The following is a 20,860-nucleotide window of genomic DNA, read 5'->3' on the forward strand; positions in this document are numbered from 1 at the left end:
TAATAAAGAAACTTCTTTTTAAGAGACATTGCCTAAAGTCTCAAAGGGTATTGCATTCCCAGACAACACTATCTACTTACACTAATGGTGAGACTCCAGAGGAATAAATATTTAATTCCAAGCAGTAACATTATTTATGGATTAATTACAAATATTTATAATTGCCATCATTCCAGTTACTTATCATAGAATAATTTGGGTTGGAAGATCATCTTAAAGATCATCTAGTTGCATGGGCAGGGACACCTCCCACCACACCAGGTTGCTCCAAGCCCCGTCCAGCCTGGCCTTGAACCCCTCCAGGGATGGGGCAGCCACAGCTTCTCTGGGCAACCTGGGCCAGGGGCTCACCACCCTCACAGCAAAGAACAAAGCAGAATACTTCTTGCAACCAATATTAAAAATAGTGGAATCACAGGGGACTCAAAGACCATCTTGCCTGAAGTCCCACTGACCTGGGCAGTGTCCACTGATGGCTGATGCAGGATTAACCCCACCGAGCGCAACCTTAAACCTGGAAGACCCTGAGGTGCCACCAGGCCCCGGCACCGTCTCCAACATGGCACCCCCGGCACAGACACAGGGAAGAGGAGCAAGCTCTCCAGTACCCTGCCAGAAGCCTCTAAGGCAGGTTGTTACTCTTGTGGATGTGCCTTGTTTAATCTCATTTCGTCCCCTTTGTGCTCACTCTTCTCAAATGTTTGTTTATCAGAGAATGAAATAACAAAAAGGTTTGTTTCTCTCCTCCTTTTGGTAGGGCAATAACACATGGCCTCCCCAGACATCTGAGCTTTCTGGCACACCTGATCCATATTATGATTTTATTAGTACTTTTGATTATTATTTTTTTTAAATCAAGTACTTCCCTGCAGATCACATTTAGACAAAGGGAAATAAAGTATAGTGCTAGGCATCTAATGAAATATATCCACAGTCCCCTTCTGCTGTACAGTGGCCTGCCACAGGGTAATCAAAAATACCAAAAGCTGCCGCTGGAGCACACAATAAGGAATACAGAGCTTTTCAAAGCGAAAGAAGATAGGAAGAAACAAAAGAAAAAAAAATAATCAGTGTATGGAAGTAACATCAGTACCTGCTCAGCCAACTCCTGAAAGCCTCACCTCCCTCACCTGCAGACATCAGGCAGCACCGGGTAACTCAGAGGGAGGTGTTTCATTTGAGGATGTAATATCACACACACACAACGCAGCAGTGGGGCAGCGATTCGCGCGCTGCCTGCGGAAACACTCCTGTCTCCTGTCCCTCTCCCAGGACCCCGCCAGGGAAGGCAGGGGGGGCTTTCCCAAAAACAAAGCTTTCACCGAAACCAAGAGGGATCAAAAGTGGTCTCCTCGGCACTCTGAAGTCAACTGAGGGGAATAAACAAAAAAAAAAAATGGGTATTTGCTTATAAAAATACTAAGTCGTTATTCCCTGTAGGAAGCTACCTCAGTGATCTTAAGAAATATGTAAAATGGCATTCAGGATTAGTACTGACTTCAAAGCATTTATCCTCTTTAGGCAGCAAAGCTCTGAGCTGCGTAGACAGTTATACTCCAGGGACCTCTCACAGCTTTTCAAAATATTAGTTTGAGAGGTGGGGCATGGGATAAAAAAAAAATTCAGATACAGCCGTGTACATGTAATATATGCAAAAGGAAAGAGTACTTCTAAAGTTCCCCTGGAGTCCCTCACTTTAACAAGTTGTTTGAATTCTCTGCAGTTCAAAAGCTTAGAAACACTAAAACTAATTACAACTATTACATTGATCAAAAGAAAAAAAAGACAATCACACTCTATAAAAAAAATTCAAGTGTCAGCTCACTTGTATTAAATACCCTTTTGGTATTTCCATGAAAGGAACTGCACAGACATTGTGAAAAACAAAGGATGGTCTTCAAAGTTTCCCTTCTTTTACTCTGTTCGCCTTATAATTCTAACCTCTAATGAATATAAACTACCCCAAAAAACAGATGCAGGATTCAGAGGAAAAGCTTGTTAGAAATGCAAAGGCAGAATGTGAGGTCAGGCTCCAAGTCGTCACTTCTCGTTACCTGGGAGAGTATCAGCACTGGGTATGTCCCCCAAAACGTCCCCTTCCATGGAGAAAAGGCCAATGGCGCTCAGAGTGCTCCACATTTCAGGAGAGTACACAGAAAAACAGGAAATGAGAAAAATACCTGGCAACCATGGCAGGGCTTGAAGAGCAGCCCCAAAAAGGCACCAGCTCCAGGTAGAGACACAACGGTGGGTTCTATCCCTCTGGTAAAGTAAACTATAGCAAGGACTCTAATTTTTCTTAGTTTGCCTCAGCCAAATAATTTCTCTCTTCTGTAGCACAGAAAAGAAGAAACGATGCTAATTTTTCTCCTTTAGGGCATGTTGAACATAAAACCTTGCTATTAGTGATGTAACATACCACTAAGAGACACTACCAGCAAGCCTGGCCACAGGCACGGCACCGTCCTGCACGCTATGACTTGGGCAATCTCTCCACAAAAAGGAGTAGTCACCCTTTCTTTGAAGTCTGAGATACCGCTCTCAAGTAAAAATCACACGGAGGCTTTAATAGTGTTACCCGTAGAGAGCCAAACTATTTTGATAAAAATGACATTAAAGTTCTCGGATGCATTGCCTGAGGAGCACTCTTCTGCAGAAGCCATAAAGCAGATGGTTATAAATGAGACTTATTTCATTGGCACCATTTAATGACTGCAAATTCCTTTAACTAAAAATCTAATTTTATCAGAGCATAAATCATATGCTTTGAAGGGAAAAAAAATTGTTTCAGATTTCTCATTCCTTCCATAAAGCTTCTTCATGAGCACCATTTTTAAATAGCATTTCATTAATGCAATACAACAGTTTTATTTGTCAAGGTTCGCTTTTAGCACCTATTTTCCTCTTTTTTAATGTTAGTTAATTGAACTCAGAATAAAAGGCCCCTCTGTTCCGTATCTGAAGTGCCTCATCATTGTTATGTGGAAATCGATGTAGTATGTTTGCTCCGGTATCGCTTTTCACCAGACACGTAGCTCCTGAAAAGCCGCATCTCCAAAGGACCAACCAACCCAGTCTCAGCGCATGAGTGCGGATACAGTTTCATCAAGTATGATTATTGATCCCACCTGGATTAGGAGGGACAAACATCAAAACAAACATCAGAAATACAGTTTGCTGCCCGCTGTCACACCACTTTGCTCCCCCATCGCTGCTGCCTGTTGCCCACCAAACACCTGCCCGAACCTTTTGCAATTTAACAACCATTTCGCACAAAGCCCGTTTCTGCTCTTACAAAAAGGGAGGGCCAGGCTTTCAGAAGCAGCATCGGGATGTCCTGCCAAGGCATAAAAGCCGGTTTGTGTGATGGGCTCCTGATTAATGCTGAATCATGGTCCCACGGACGCACAGAACGCTTCTGGAATGAAGAATGAGATTTCATTCAGAACAGGGGAACTCCATTGTGCAGCATTAAAATACAACTATGCAGAGGGAATACACAAGATAGTACAGTCCTTGGCAGCCACTGTGCTGCAAACTGATTTATTGACAATCATTCATGATGGATCCAAGCAGCAAAACCACTTTCAAGTTGTTTGGTATCAGTGTAAATAAAGCCTTTAAACAGTTCTGTATAAAAATATATCTACATTCAGGAAGAAGTTCTTTGCTGTGGGGGTGGTGAGACACTGGAACAGGTTGCCCAGAGAAGCTGTGGCTGCCCCATCCCTGGAGGTGTTCAAGGCCAGGTTGGACGGGGCTTGGAGCAACCTGGTGTGGTGGGAGGTGTCCCTGCCCGGGGCAGGGGGTGGAACTGGACGATCTTTAAGGTCCCTTCCAACCCAAACCATTCTATGATTTGTCCTATATATCCAGAAAGAACATACTGTGCACCACACAACACAGCAATACTCTCTTTGTCCTGCAAATTCCTGTTTGTAGACCTTCTGCTCTCCTGCAGCTGAAGCAGGAGGTCTCATCTCCCGACATCACTGGAAAAGGGGACATCACACCATTTGCAGGGAGCACACAGCACTTTCGAGCTCAGGCTCCAATTTCCACCAAAACACTCTACAGCCAAAGGTTTTCTGTCTCAAATATTGTATTTTACTTCAGTTTATAGGTGGTTTTGCACTCTTGGATAATGGAAGATTTGGCTTCATCTCTTGTGCTTGAGCAAAGTCAAGTTTCCTGGAGAGCCCTGTTTGGAGCCTTGGTGCCCTGCACCCTTCAGGGTGCTGCTCTTGGATGTCTTTAGCAAGGGAAGCCCAGGAAACACAGAAGACCAACCACTACACTAAGAACACCAATTCCTCTGTTAAGATCACTTTAGATTAACTTTATTACACCAATGCTAATCAGCATTTAATAATTTTCACTTGTTAAAGCTGCACTCAAGTAAACAGGGAGGGGGGAAAGGAGGGACCACGTGCACGTCCCTCTTACGTTTACAACTACAGGCAAGACCAATGCACTGAAGGGCTAATTTCTAATTTGGAAAAATAATGATCTATGAAACCCAAGAAATCGCTGTACCGAACTGTGGTGACTTGTCTGCCATGCAGAAATCTAATTCCCACACCTCAAGGGCAATCTCTATTAATAAAAATCCACACATTCTCTCCAGCCAAGGAACAAGCAGGCAGGACAGAACAGCCATGGGGATGCTCTGACTACATGAAATTATTATTGCAGCATGAGCACGGGGAGGTCATTCAGAAACAAAGATGGTCCTGGACTGTCTGCAGGAAGCACAGTAGGAAGCAGAGCTTCCCAAATGCTTTAAAACACCCATGGGACAGGGGACAAGACAGGAATAAGCTGCTCTTGAAGTTCTCCTCAATTCTAGGAGAGTTAAATAATCCAGCCTTTAGGCAGATAATATTAAACATCTAGAGCAGGTTAAAAAAGTGTCATAGATTCTAGACACCTAGTAATTGCTTGACGTATGTATAAAGTCACATCTGTAGCAGCTGCTGTGCATGACTAAAAGCAACCCGTGAACCTGCATCCTGCAGCTGTGGAGTAGACATGAAGGTGTAGAGTATGTATTATACACAGCCTTAGCAGTCTAAAATAAAAATACGCCAACCCACTGCTAAAATAGTCCATGGCTCGACAGCAACCCCACATGCTCTGTCATACACGTGGTCCCCCAGTTCAGGGCTGGACACGTTCGTGTCACACACGGGGGACTCACAGCACAGCCCCAGTGCTGTCCTGTGGGGCACAACAGGAGATGGAGCACAGGACAGGGCTTTCTGCCCTAAAATATGGCTCTGAAATACATGCAGAGCCTAGCACTTAAAAATTACAGTAGCTACATAATACTTTATACTTGGTTTATAAGTGATGGGCAGTGTACATAGACAACCTACCAACAGGGAGGGGGAAAAGGACCATTTCCTGATTTTTCTGTAACAGTTGTTCTTCCTTTTGTCCCTGCACATCCACATGTGGCCACATGCAATCTCCTGCGTTCTAATTTGAAAAGTGAGCATGCTTTGCGAGGTAAGTAATTAAACAGTCACAATTAGGCCTGAAATCAGGAAAGACAGGTTCCTGTCTGCTATTTCTTCCTAGTTTTCCTTTGACTAAAACCCGAGGATGAGTGCGTACAACCCAGACACAGAGGCACATCACAAGCAGGAATCACTGAGCAATAGCTCAATGTAGTATTTTAAGGTGCAAATCTTCACAGCAGTGTTGTAGTCCTCTTTCTTTCCCACCTTCCCCCATTTGCAGACCAGTATTTACAGATTTGTATACGGCTGTGCGTTTGCCATCCTCTTTGTTAGCAGCCTCTGCCCCCACAAGCATGGTGCTTAACCTGTACCAAGTTTGGTACCAAAGAGCTACCAACCGTTCTCAAGGACAGCAATTCCTAAGATAACCTTACCTTGAAGTGTTTTCGGTCTCCTGCCCTTTAATATGGATGTAGATTTAGCCAAAAGGAGTCACTTTATGACCATAAGCAAAGCTTAACATAGGAGACTTTGCCAAAAAAACCCCAAAACAACCCAATTAATGCAGCAGATGGAAGAGATGCAGAAGAGCAGGTAACACGTCCCAGATCCACAGGTTGCCTGTATTGCTGCTTACCAGCCACTCCGTGGAAGAGGCTGCAGTCCTCGTGCAGGGGGATACAGCAAATTCAGCACATGCAGCTGGGCTCACGCTGGGTCTGTCGCTAAATTAGACGTTACCCCTGCACACGCCACGTCTCCAGGGACCTGCTCTCAGGATCAGCCTAACTGCTGTACAATTTCTAAATATACACTCCTGACTCATTTCGCAAATTAATAACAAGTGGCTGTTCCTATTAATAGATTATCATCCCAGGGATGATGATTTTTTTCCCCCCCTTCAGAGCAGGCTCTTCCTTATCTCAAGTGAGGGGTCAAGAAAATTATGCTGACACCCAGTACAGGGCTAGGTGATCCTGCATCCAGACTGCAGCAGCCGCAGTGGTTATTACTAATACACAGCTCAGTTTGACAATCAGGATCCTCTGTTTACAGCCACAAACACAGTATATTTTCAAAAAAAAAAGATGCTAATGAGGCAGAGAGCATCCACTTTTTTTTTTTGAGCCAGGCATGAGGAAGAAAATAAATCACGCACTGCTGTTTAAAGAAAGCTTGCTAACAGTACAGACGCTGGCAATTTAGATTTGTCCTGTCTGGTATAAACATTGAGAGAAGCTCTGATGTCTCACATCACACAGTATCATCTGCTCACCCATACGGCAGCTAATTGAGGTAATTGCTGCATCTCTGATTTTACTCACTACTATTTCTGGACTTCAGATGAGAAACCCAGGTATAACTCCATAAATTTCCACATTGTCATAGGGAAGCTCATGGGATCCCTATTTTAGAAATCCCAAATTTGCTGATGTACCCTTCCTAATCTAAAAAAAAAAACAAAAAACAAAACAAACCACAAAAACCACAAAACCAAGAATTCCCCTGCTTGATGGTAGAAAGTCCTTTCAGTAGAACTGTCTTCCTTTAAAAACTACTGCTATAGCCTTTTAAGGGAGAAGATGCTACGTTTGGAAAAAAAATAGTCAATATTTACCCTTTTAAGGTTAAGGAGCTTCTGAACAGAATATCTGGAAGTGTAACCCTCTGCCACATCATAGCCAAGTTAAAATTGCCTTAGATTTCTTTTTTATTTGCAAGACATTTTGCTCTGGTCTTACTCTCTGCTTCAGGAATATACCAGCATTTCCCCACCTAGCTATGATTTTTCACAGTTGCTCAACTGTGACATGAGAAAAAAAACCTTCCTGAGATTTGATTCCTACGGTCAGTCCGTGCCGCAGCTCGGCACAGAGCCGGGCACCCTGGGAACAGCATCCAAGCACTGCCTACCTCCAGCTACAGCACCAAAATTCCAGGTCAGCAGCATCCGAGGCACCACTTAAACTGCAGGGAGGGCACCCCTGGAGCAGCTGGTGGTACTGGTTGCCGTTAGCTGGAAGGTGATAGCCCCAGCAGGATGGGCAATGCAGGACAACCGAGAGGTATCACACACTGCATCTTACCAGAAGATTAAAAAAAAAAATAATAAAGGAAGCAGTATTTTGGTTCTGTAAGGCACTGTTTCATCTTTAACTTGTGCTATAGATGCATCCTGACAATCCCTGACACTATTGAACCATAAACATCTATGTAAGCTAAAGTTCTTCAAATGTGATGCTGTTATTCAAGTATATAGTACCTGCCTTGTTCCAAGTAACCCAACATTCAAATTTTCTACTGCATCAGACATCCCATAAGATACAGCATTTATTAAACCCTCTGGGTACACAGGAGGGGGTAGGCGAGGCTTGGGGATGCAGAGGAAGGACCCCAACATATATTTCCAAATACTATGAAAATATTCCACAGCACCATGAACTGCCATGGAATCAGATACTCCAATAACCAACACTCAAGGCAAAAGCTTCTCATTTCCACAGGAATAACGTTATAGAATACAAAGTTGGAAGGGACCTCAGGGATCAGCTGTCCCAGCCTTTCTTGGCAAAAGCACAGTCCAGACAAGACGGCCCAGCCCCTCGTCCAGCTGAATCTTAAAAAAGTGTCCCATGATGGGGAATCCACCACTTCCCTGGGGAGATTATTCCAGTGGCTGATTGTTCTCACTGTGGAAAAAATTCCCTCTTGTGTCCAAGAGGATACCACATAAATTGCAGGTAACAAGGAGTGAATTATCAGTACATACCGAAGTGGTACAAAAATAAATTTAAGTCTTGTCTCCCTTTACCTTCATCGATGTTTTAAACAGGCACAGGCTGGAGCCCAGGACAGATACTAATTCAAATCTGATTCTTTCCTTCCTTTCTCCAAACTGACTTACAAGCAGGAAGAGCACACACGCGGTAGAGAATACATTACTAATAATAATTCTTAAAATAAACACCAGGATATTAGATCTTCAACTGCATATAAAATTGATACATTGCACCTGTTTTATTCCAAGCTCATGCTTTGAAAATATGCCTCTATTTGAATTAGAAGTAAAAGCTTTTACCAAAAGCCTTTGCAGTTTTGTACCTTACTTCCCACAGCACTCCTTTCGTAGCCTGTCAGATAAGGAAATACAATTTTGCTGGGGAAAAGAGCACAAAATCATCCCCATGACTCCCCTGCTGCTTGGAATAACCAACTGTGGTCTTCAGGTGCAGCAGTAAGGGAAACAACAGTTAAGAATCTGAAGATAATTAGGAATTTCAGCAGTAATTGATAGCTCTGGACAAGTGCAGTTGAGGCTGTGAGTGGACTCCAGAGGGATGCTTTAACCTGTGCGGGATGGCACTGAAGGGCTGGTAAGACCCGGTGTTTGCAGTCACAGTGAAGGTTAAAGTGACATTTATTACTTGGAGATTTTAAGCGGTTCACGTGCCATGCAAGTAATAACTAATGAACAAGTCAGACTATGGATATCCTATGCAGCCCATACCTGCCAAATGCCAGTAAGAAAGTTACAGTACCTTAAAGAAATGAGCGTGTTTGCTGCATTCATTAGGCTAAAAATAAGTGTTGGTATAACCACACATGACACTTTGAGGTTGGTGGTATAATTTAAGGCATAAAGCAAAATAAGGTAACAAACATAGTGGGTAAAAATGATCAAGGAACTGAAATAGCGTTGGCACAGCTGGTCTTGTTTACCCTTGAACTGTGCTGTCAGAGTGCAAATGAGAGAGAGCACTGCACACCAGCAGTGCCTTGCTCCCTATGGAGGGCAGACAGTTCAGGGGCACCAGAAAGGCGCAAACATCTTGCAGCACGGAGAGGAGAAAAGCAAACACACCAGTGCGGAGAGACCTGGATAGATTGGATCGATGGGCCAACGCTAATGGCATGAGCTTCAACAAGGCCAAGTGCCAGGTCCTGCACTTGGGCCACGACAACCCCATGCATCGCTACAGGCTTGGGGCAGCGTGGCTGGAGAGCTGCCTGGCAGAAAAGGACCTGGGGGTTCTAATTGACAAGCAGCTGAACATGAGCCAGCAGTGTGCCCAGGTGGCCAAGAGGGCCAATGGCATCCTGGCTTGTATTAGCAATAGTGTGACCAGCAGAAGCAGGGAGGGGATTGTCCCCCTGTACTCAGCACTGGTGAGGCCACACCTTGAGTATTGTGTCCAGTTCTGGGCACCTCAATACGAGAGAGATCTCGAGGTGCTGGAGCGAGTGCAGAGGAGGGCAACGAAGCTGGTGAAGGGCCTGGAGAATAAATCTTATGAGGAGCGATTGAAGGAGCTGGGGCTGTTTAGTTTGAGGAAGAGGAGGCTGAGGGGAGACCTCATCGCTCTCTACAACTACTTGAAAGGACATTGTGGAGAGGTTGGTGCTGGTCTCCTCTCACAGGTAATTAGCGATAGAACAAGAGGGAATGGGTTCAAGCTGCAGCAGGGGAGGTTTAGGCTGGACATTAGGAAAAAATTCTTCCCAGAAAGAGTGGTCAGACACTGGAATAGGCTGCCCAGGGAGGTGGTGGAGTCACCATCCCTGGATGTGTTTGAGAGTCATTTAGATGTGGTGTTAGGGGATATGGTGTAGGGGAGAACTTTGTAGAGTGGGGCTGATGGTTGGACTCAATGATCCCAAGGGTCTTTTACAACCTAAATGATTCTATGATCTGCAAGAGCCACTCGTGTGAGCACTTGGAACATCACTTGTGAGCCCTGCACCGGAGGAGCCTCCCCAGGGACACAGATCTTCTCCTGCAGGTGCGCTGCAGTGCTGCACAAAGATTTCAGGTCTCTCATGAGACTTCTTAAATAGGAGGGTGGGTGGCAAAGATAGAGCATGGGGTGAAAGCCAAATGAAAGCAATTAAGCATTTCTACAAAAGCACACAGCAGTTCTGGTTCTGTAGCCCAGAGCAGAGCCCAGGACGCCTGCCAGTCTGTACCGTAACTGCTCAGGAGCAATCGGTGACATCCAAATAGTTCCTTTAACAACTCAGCACAAACCAAATATACATGTACACGCACAGGATTATTCTCTACTTTCACACTATCCAGCTAGGACAATACTGTTCAGGCTACCTGCCAGCAGTGCCCCGGAAAACATCCTACAGAATTTTATTTCTGAGGCATAGCACTGTGCTGACTTGTGTTTGAGGAGCTCCCCGCAGCAGATGGGAGACCTGCTCCTGGAGGAGCCAATGGAGACCTGCAGCACCACAGGTTGAGAAGAGAAGGTGAGAAACTTGCCCCAGGAACCATGGCAAAACCAGCTTGGCTTCGGCACCTACAGAAAAGCAGCCTCTCGCACAGAAAGCAGGGAACAGGAGAAAGAAAGCTAGCTGCCAAATTTCAATATTTAATAAGATTAAAGAAGATTTAATAAGATAATAAGATAATATTTGTAAAAATACCCCAGTAGGCTGAAAAATCAGCCTGAGCTACTGGTGTGGATTACTTTCTGTAGAGACCAAGTGGAGTAGTACCACTGGCTTTCCATCAGAATCTCCTGGTCAAGTTCTCCTTCAAATCTGAACTCCAGGGTTATCTCAGATACAGGTTACGTCTCTTTTCTGCTGTACTCATGCTGGAAACTCCCTTCATTGCCACTGGCAATAACTGGCAGAGCTACATTTTTGAGAATTCCTTTCAAGAAAGGAGAGGTGACCCCAGATTGCACCACCTGCTGCAACTCAGAGCCCTTCTAAGCCAGCACAGGGCTGCCCATGAAGTGTGGTCACCTCTGAAATGTCCACCTTCAGCACGGAATCAGCCTTGCTGAAGGCAGAGGCAAAGCTTGTCCAAAAATATCACCCCAGAGTGGTGAGTTCTATATATTCAGGTACTTTGGCATATATTCCACTCAGTAGGATTTAGTCCTATGATGGTTCAGCTCTGGGAAGCTGCACCTCCTAGCTCCACAGAAGTCCATGTGCAGCATCCAGAAGCTCCAAGAGCTTCCCAGCATCCTCTGGAACCAGCCTATGAGAAGTTTCACAACGTAAAAGTGACAGCAGCATTCTCCAAAATTAATATAGACCAGGAAAGTTCCAGCTTTTCAGTTAAATACTAACCTTGTCCTTATTTTAATCAGGATTTTATTTTAGTTCGTTCTACACCCATGGAATTTCAGACTGCATGCGCATGTTTAACTATTGTAGTCAGGACTAAAAATATTTCAGAAAACAAACCTCTTCAGGAACACCCCATAAATTTGAGAGGTGGAAGGCTGAGCATCAAGAAAACATACACCATTGCTATGTCAGAGAGTTAACTTCTCATGCAGAAGGGCTGCATATTGCGGTCTATGGCCTCAAGACTTATTTTTCCATTATAAATGCAAAGCACAACTGCAATAATTCTACCACAGACCATGAAGAAATCGATTTAGCAATCTGAACATAAATTAAGCAATGTTTTTGATTCAGTAAACTTGTTCCTATGTAGATCAGAACAAGTATTAGTGAAGGTCAGTGACCCATAGCCAAGTATTTGCTTTGATGAAGTTCATAGGAATTTTAGATCAGAGCACACTTCAGATTATTTGACCTGTGAATTAACCCTTTACATATTTTTAAGCAATTTTAGTGAATTGCTAGGAGCTTTCCTATTTGTGATTCAACATTTTAAACGCGTGTTAATGGAATTACATATTAATCAAACCACAAATTTGGTAACTAACAAACACTTCTCATGAATAAGGAGCTCCGAACTGAACAAAGACCAGTATCACTAGGAAAGGATTTCAGGTGATTTTTATCATTAAAAAAGGTATTATGGCTAAACTATTTTCTGAAAGACAAAATAAATGCCTTTTGAGAGCAAAGAGCAGTTATCTCAGTTTCACTGACCTACCTGACAGCTCTGTTCAGGGCTTCCAGATTCACCTTGGTGTTTGGTGCCACACTGTACAAACACTCTTTCTTTGGGAATAAGCTTTCTGCACAGTTACTTTTAAAAAGATCTGCATTATAACTTACATCCCTTGAAGCTATTTTAGCCGTTGTCTTTGTACATTAAAATTTTTAATATTCACACCTGTTAAATTCTGCACAAATCTGAACAAATACATTTCTAGCTTAGATCCTTCCACCTCAAGCAAGATCAAGTAATTGGTGCAGTAACTTCACGGTTTTTAGAGGAAGATCAAATGAATTAACATCTTTCAAGTAGCATAATAGTTCTACAATTTGTGTTAAAGTAAATAATTTGAGTAATGAATTTAATTCCTCAAAGTAACTTTTTCCAAAAAAAATCAAAACTAATATGCATTAGTGAAGAATGAGATATTTTAAAATGCAAAAGCATGCAAAATATTTAATTATTTTTAATAAAAAAAACAAAAGTGATCTGAGACAAGAAAAGAATGTGTTTAATGGAGCACCAGAGTGCTACCTGGGCCTACACAGCAACAAAAGAACAGTGAAGGAGAACTGTTTTTCTTCGCTTTTGCAGAGCAAGGATGGATACCTCAAGCAAAAAGTACACCCGAGACAGAACTCAGAACTGCAGAACCTCTAACTCCCCTAAAATGATTTTCAAGTCCTGCTAAGCAGTGAAAAAGCATGTTTTTAATTACCTTAAACTGCTTTATTGAAATAACACACACAACTGTGGGTATTTGTAGATGGGATGTGACTGGGAGAAATGGGATTCTCCAAGTAGAACAAAATCCTGAGGCTTAAATAGATCCAATTGCAGCATGAATCCATCAAGGGCTCATCATTAGCCTGGCACTGACTAATGTGTCTGCCAGTACGTAAGTGTTCCAGGCAATGGCAGTTAAAAACTACCAAAGTCTCCTTTCCCTTGCCTCCCCCACCATCTCCCACTTTCAGGCATTTGAACAATCATTTAGCAAACCTATGATAATCAGGAACTAATTAAATAACTAAAATTGTTTCAGCATTCATCCTTCTCTTTTCATGAAAGTCACATTTCTGGATTTTTACAGCCTTATTCACATGCCTCAAACTCAGATGTGAGAAATCTGAGCCTACCCACATCTGTGCAGCAAACCCACACTGTAAGGTCCGGTCCAGAAAGCCACCGTCCCTGCTGGGATAGCCCACACTGGATGCCCATCAGAACGGGGACCTGCTTAATCCATATCACTGCAACAAAAGCCATGGCTGTTACCTTCAGCACTGGAAACAAGTCCAGTTGGCTTCTCCGCTCCCACCAACCCAAGGACCACACGCTGAAGAGCACATCGCCATGCTGCATCAATGCATCAGGAGTCCCACCTCCCCAGACAGCCAGGCATCAGGGGTCCTCCCCAGCTGGATCAAGACCACCATCCCTGCACCTGTGGCCACCAGGCTCCCTTGGTCCCTTTCCCATTACTTTACACTTCACAGGGGTTTGACATCAGAAAGTCAGGATGGAAACGCTGTGGGCGGTAACTTTGCTGGTTCCCTCAGAACCACCCAATGGCTCAGATTTCCTTGTTTTTAAGCAGTAAAAGGAATTTTTTCAGGTTTCAACTGAAAGTGCAGTGACCCAAATGAAGAGCCAGGACAAAGTTTGCTTATTAAATTTAGTTTCACTGGTCCCAGCAGCCCTAGGACAGAGTGTAGAGTCTCTGGGGCAAAGACAGCACCCCCACAATGGCCAGATGCGCAATTTCACTCCCAGAATGATGGCAATATACTCAAAAAGTGTAAGAGCTTCTGCTTCACAGTTTGTACCCAACCACTGTTTCTTCACTGACCTCCTCAGCAGGTGTTTAATACAAATACACATGGGTAGGCCCTCACTTGTTTTCTGTTTTCACAGTACGGAAAGCCTGAAGGCAGCACAAAAATAGAAACACAAGACTTGTAGCAGCAGCTGATGTACAGTACCTCTTGATGCAGCTTCCCTGTGTCCGAATACAGCCTTCTGCTCCGGTCCGCATCCATCCATCCCCTCGTCACCAATGGGAAAACCCCAAGCAATACGAGAGATAACCAAAAGCTGTTTGATTTCATCATCTCACGTCTGTTGAAAACAAGAGAGCAGTCATAAAACAACCATCTCGCAACGAAACTCAGCTCAGATTCAATAACATGGCAGAAGCTTCAGCTGATGGTGCCCGTCCACACTCGATCAGTGACGATGGAGCCCTGCAGACTCCCACAGCACACACAGCAAAACACCGATTTTCCTGTTTGCACCCATCAGTGTACTGGCAATGAATTCCCACAGCGTAGCAGTTTTGTGAAATATTTACCCCAAAACTACCCCCCACAGGACACGCTGTTACCCACACAGCACCTACAGAACCAGAGCTCTGGGATTTCCAAATCTAACTACTGTGGCCAAGAGCAAACCCCATCAAAACACACAGTTATGGTACCGCAGGAACCAAAGGGTGACTTTATCCCATCTCCAGAATCCCTGGCAGCATAGGGGCACTCAGGGACTCACATTTGAACCCTCAGCAGATCTTCAGGAAAGCCCCAGACACACACATTCACTTCTTTGACCACTGGAGGTTTCCAGCAATGTGACAGGAAACAGCATTATTCCCCTCAAATTCAGAGGATGCTGCTGCCTTCAGCAGATACAGCCACTGCCACCCCTTTGGCTAAGACAGCAAACTGGGGTCTGACAGCTGGCACCCAAATGCAGGAACAGCCATTCTTGCCCCAGCTGAGGGCACCTGCCCAGGTGGTCACCAAACCCACTACAACTTGCAAGACCTGAAAAAGTCTGTGCTGAAGAGGGCTGAGGTGTTTCTCCAACCACGATGTAGGTGAGCCCTGCCTCAGGCTGTCATTTTTCCACTTTTTTTTTTTTCCTCTGTCCCAAACAGAGACATCTCCAAGCCCTCCCAGACTCATCCTACTCAGCAGCACCATCTCCATGTGCCCCACCACAGCCCCACATCAGCCGCAGGGGGCTGGGAAGAAGCAAGCAAGGATTTGCACCACAACAGCATCCACTTTGACCAGTGGTTCTTGCCTTGTGTGGGTTTTCTTAATGAATTTGGAAGTAAAACCAATGCAGTTACCCCAAGTATTGTCAGATGGGACTACCATGTTCCATACATGCATAGCCCCACACTGGCCCCTGGAAGCTCAGCCAGGGGAGCTCCATACGTCACCTGAACTTTGTTGGGAACAAGACACCAGTTTGTGTCATTACTTTTCACATTAAAAATACTAAAGGAGTCTTCAGGTCTGGTACCATTTTCATGGTAGCTGAGGGAAGATTTGACCTTTCAGAGCAGCCGCCGAGGATGCTGACACAGACCCATAACGAAGCATAATGACCACTTAATGAAGCAAGCAATGGCATTTCTATAGCATGCAAGTGACAGGCTGCTGCTTGGTTTGAGCCATACCCATTAACAAGATGAGTTACCTGCTAATGGCAAGCTTAAGCCTCACTGAATTAAGTCACCATGACATACCTTGTCTTGACAGGACTCATTTTAGAGTGTTTTCACACCACGTATTCGCTGTAGGGTATACCCCGGCCTTGGTGCATCACTATTCCTTCCGGAGCCGTGACCGTTTACATCAGCGACGGTGTAGGCTAAGCTATTTCACCTGCCCAAAGACCCACCACCAAGAGAACCAGCCCAGCCACGCGCCATCCACCCGGCGAGCCCAGGCATCGCTTTCTTCTCAGCGCTAACATAAACACCCTGAATTGAGAGCACTCAGGATGAAATCAAAATTTATTAGGCTTTCTAAATTCCAATTAGAAGCCTCAGATGTAATGGTACTGGGGCTACAAATAAATGTTTAATAAACCGAAGTCACTATATCAATAAGCAACAAGTACATTGTTACATTACGAATTGCTCTTGCACAGCAATACTGTTTCTCACATGTTTTTTTTTATTGAGGTATTTTGTATGCTCAGTTGATACCATCACAGCAAATACAGCTATTTCACTTTGCAGTCCTGGAGACCTCTGACTCATATGCTGCTTGAAATTACAATCCTAGAGCAAAACAGGGGACTAGCTAGTTTCATGTATATTTAGCAAATAACTAACTGCTAGAAAACATGATGGTGTTTGGATTAGGATGCCTGTAACACTGATGAAACTGAAAGGGCAGTCTCTACCTGCTAGAAACTACAGTCGTTTTATAAACAGAATTTGCAGAACATCTTTCTCCAGTCAGTTTAGAAATAGCTTATTTTTATTGCATGCTGACTGACAGTACACTAATTGCTCTCACTTATAGTAAGAGGAGGACATGCTAATACACATTATGTATCTGAATAGCCTAAACCAAGAGACAACTATGCACCATAAATACGAAGTGAGGGTTAATCCTGAAATTGTACAGCATTTTCGTGTCACTTGGCATCCTAAACCATAGCTCAGCATCGCCTTACCCCAAGCTGTGTGGAAGGCTCCTTGCAGAATCTGCTCAGCAGCTGCATCATGTAATAGAGCTACCGGATTGCAGTCCTAAAGTTCCCTGAAGTCAACAGAAAAATTCAAATTGATTGAATAGATCCAGACCACCGATGTAAGCTCTGACAAGTTTTACTACCAATTTCCTTTCCTCGCAGGAATGAGGGACAGATTTTTCACGATGTGAGCCTGTACGGACATCACTGCTCAAGTAAAATCAAAGCCTGCACATGGAAGCGTCTGCATAAAACAAGCAGTTGTACTCAAAAGAAAAATAAATGAACAACATTTGTGGCTAAACATTAGAAGCCTCTCAAGAGCTGGGGGTGGAGGGGGGAGTCTATCACACACCTGCTCTTGGCAACATGTGTGAGCAAACAGAGATTTTAATCTACTGTGTAATGCAGAAATTAGTAATTGTAATGCAGATGCTAGAATTAAACCAGGCTATTTTAAAGCAAAGAAAGTTGAGCATCGCATCCATTTGTGGCATTTCCTTTGGTTTCAGGGGAATTACTTCCAAAGCAATTTTGGCTTTAAGATACTATAGAAAGCCTGTAAGTTTACATAAAACCTGTGGTTTCTTCCTCTGAGCTACAACAGCATTACAGCCTCCCTCAGCAGCTGGCATTGCTTCACCGAGAAACACTACCACAAGGACAACAGTGCCATGCTGCACACCATCATCTGAAGAAGCTCCAACACAACGGTTTGTTCACACATGTCATGCCCAGCCTGGTGGGACCACGCACCACAGGAGCGCCAGCAGTGGCAGGACAGCCATCCCGAGCTCGGATGGGTTTGTGCAGACACTAACACGCAGGGAAAGGCTCCACGCGCAAGAAAATTGGTGCGACGCCTCTAAATGAAGAGGAGCAACAGCCAGCAGAAGCAAGGTAAAGGTACAAGCAAAGGTTTTAGGGCCCAGGTTTTAGAGCTGCTCAAGCAAAAAGGGTCACCTTGAAAAAGGAAGGGAACACTAATCGCATTGGCTGTTTGAGCCGAGAGCACCACAAATTGTCTAAAGCACTTCTGTGACATGCAATATGAGCTGTCAAACAGCTAGACTGCCGCAAAGATCCCACAACTTCCTCCTTCACAACACAGAAGCTTTAAGAATTCAATTAAGTTGACTGTAATAAGATTAAAAAATTTGCCAAAGCAGTTACTGGGTTTGTTTTCAGGGCTACTTAAATTGCAGCTTATTTTTTTTTGGTATTGAGAAATTAATAGCTCACAATAGCTTTTAATAATTACCAAGAAGCTTCACATTACAAAGAGGTTGAACTTAATTACCTGAAGTTATGACTGTTGCTATAGCAAAAGGAAAGCATTCAGACCAAACCATTACCTCTATATAAATTGGCTCTATTAACACCAGATAAGAATCTGGTCCTCAGTTCCTCTGCCATCAAGTGTTCCAATTGCTTCAGCCTTATCTAAACAGCATTTCTATGGCCTGCAAAATAATTTTGATGTCCATAATTTCTTCTTGAATGCTAAAAATGCTACAAAATTAAGGAGAAACCCCCTTCTAAGATAACCTTTCAGCAAGTCATAATGAAGCCAAATAACAATTTCAGCCAGCTACCTGCACTATCTTAGATAAATACTGAAAGCTTTGATGCATTAAGAACTCATTTGAATCAGCTGTGATGTTTAAGCACAAACCAGACACTTCATTTAACAGAAGCATACGTAAGACTATTTCACTTGATCTTTAAATCCTCCATGACACTTCAACATTTCCCAGAAGGGATGTGAGGAACATGAATCCAGCTGAAGAACTGCCAAGAAGCTCCTAAACCTCACATGTATTTAACCTTCATCTTCCAGGCTGCCTCCGTGACACTTCTATACCTTTCAATCATGGGTTTGCTCTGAGGTTACACTTGGAGAAGTCCCATACCATCCCCTATATTATCCTCTAGGCAGGCACCCTGTGCCAGCACCACCGCAAACAGTAGGTCATAAAAAGAAGCAAGCCCTGAAGAGGAATCTACAGTGCTAGAGGAGGTTGGAGGGGCCCATTGAGAGACTGGACAAACAGGATTAACTCGCTCCTCCTGTTCCTAACCCTCCTGGGTTGCTATATGCCTTAAAACCCAGAATCTCTCCTTTATGTCTTTTCTGCATTTTGTAGCTTAAGGAGAAAATCCATTCTAAGCTAACCTTTCAGCAAGACATAATGAAGCCAAATAACAATTTCAGCCAGCTACCTGAAGCATCTCAGATAAATACTGAAAGTTTTGATGCATTACAAACTCACTGGAATCAGCTGTGATGTTTAAGCACAAACCAGACATTTCATTTGAGCAAATACATACATAAGAATATTTCATTTGATCTTTAAATCCTCCAAGACATTTCAAATACTTCCCAGAAGAAATTTGGGGAGCATCAGTCCAGCAGCGAGGACCTGCTGCCAAGAAGCTCCTGAATCTCACAGGTATTTAACCCTTGCTTTCCAGGCTGCCTCCGCGACACTTCGGTACCTTTCAGCCACAGGTCTGCTCCGAGGTTACGCTCGGAGAAGTCCCGCACCATCCCTTCCATTACTCCGCATCAGCCCCACCGCAAAGCCATTTATTCCCACCGCACAGAAGCATTTTAGACAAGTTTGGAAAGACACCAATGTTGTTTTGTTTTGGTTTTGTTTTTTTTTTTAAGGAAAAAAGAATCGAATCGCCACTCCGCTGCCGACTGCAAACGGCAGGTCGGGCGAACCGAACCGGGGGGGTCTCCCGTTACCTGCGCCCCACGGGCTGCACCGGGCCCCGACGGGCGCTCGGCGGGGGCGGCCGTCGGCGCCAGGGCGCCACCCAGCGGCCGCGGGGGGGGGTGTGGAAGCGCCCGCCCCACTCGCGATCGCGGCGGGACGCACCGCCCGGCCCCACCGACGGCCGCCCCGCAGCTCCGGCACCGGGGGAGGGGGAACCGCCGACCCCGCACCACACCACACTCCCCCCCCGGCGTCCGAGGGCAGGGACCCACGTTCCCCCCCACGGGTAGCATCGCCGCCTCCTGCTCCCCACGCTCGGGGTGCGACACCCTTCCCAGCCCGACGTCCCACCCCTGCTGCGGGCACCCACCTGTTACCGCGCCCGGCCCGGGGACGCGGAGCCGGCGGACGGAGGGGGTCCGCGGCACCGACCTCTCCCAGCCCCGAGCGCAGCCCGCGGAGCCGACGGGACAAGGGAAGCGGCGCAGCTCCCGCCGGCGCTCTCCCCTCAGCCCCGGCCGGGGACGGCAGCGCTCCACTGGGCACGGAGAGACGCGGGGCAGCGCAGAGCGGACCCCCCCACACTACACACACACAACCCCTCTCCCGGTGCCGCCGACCCCGGGCGGGCCAGCCGCTGCGGGGCGCTCCCCCGCGGCACTCACCTGCGGAGCGGCGGGTCGGGTCGCGGCGGGGTGGCGGCGGCCGGGGGGCAGCAGGGCGGTAAAGGAGCGACAGCGGCCGAGTCGGCGGCGGGGGCCGGGCCGGCCCTATTTCAGCTCTCTGGGGCCGGAGCCGCCTGACGTCACCGCCGCATTTGCATATTCCACCCAATCGCCGGCACCTGTGCGGGGAGGGCGGGGCGGCCTCCGCGGCGGGGGGGACGCACACACGGCAGTCGGAGCATCCCTGCGTGGGTACCAGAAACACGGGGGGACCGGTACCTCCGTGCTGCTGGTCCCCCCTCTCCGATACCCCCCGCTCCGGGCAATGCGGGACCCCGGCAGGGTGAGAGGAGACCCCTGAGCGTCCCTGAAACGGGGGTGTCCCGCGGGGGCAGCGGATTTTCCCCGGTGGGATCCCGTAACCCGCCACGGGCTTGCGCTGCCCCAAGGCAGGAGCACACGCTGTTTGGGAAAGTGCTCCTTCTATTTCCACCTATCCCTGGCTCTACGGAAAGGCAAACATTGAAATTCATTCACTCTCCTCTTCACCGTCGTATCAGTTTTTTTTTTTTTAAATAAAAAAATAAAAAAAATCAATATAATCATTTCTCATTTATTTTTTAAAAA

The 20,860-nt window shown here is 45.6% G+C and overlaps 1 protein-coding gene across 7 annotated transcripts in view; it reads right to left on the reverse strand.

The window, feature by feature from the left end:
- The window catches only part of FSTL4 (follistatin like 4), a 243,570-nt gene extending 223,205 nt beyond the window's left edge, over positions 1-20,365 (reverse strand). For 2 of the 7 annotated variants that reach the window (XM_074604096.1, XM_074604093.1), the window contains exons 1-2: positions 20,234-20,365; positions 14,331-14,466 (exon numbers count right to left, since the gene is read on the reverse strand). In XM_074604096.1, the coding sequence (XP_074460197.1) occupies positions 14,331-14,459 (129 nt within the window). In that variant the 5' untranslated portion in view covers positions 14,460-14,466; positions 20,234-20,365. The other 5 variants (XM_074604095.1, XM_074604099.1, XM_074604097.1 and 2 more) reach the window with 5 other exon arrangements.
- Positions 20,366-20,860: the final 495 nt, after the last annotated feature.

This window comes from Larus michahellis, chromosome 11, assembly GCF_964199755.1.
Source record: "Larus michahellis chromosome 11, bLarMic1.1, whole genome shotgun sequence".
Lineage (NCBI taxonomy): Eukaryota > Metazoa > Chordata > Aves > Charadriiformes > Laridae > Larus > Larus michahellis.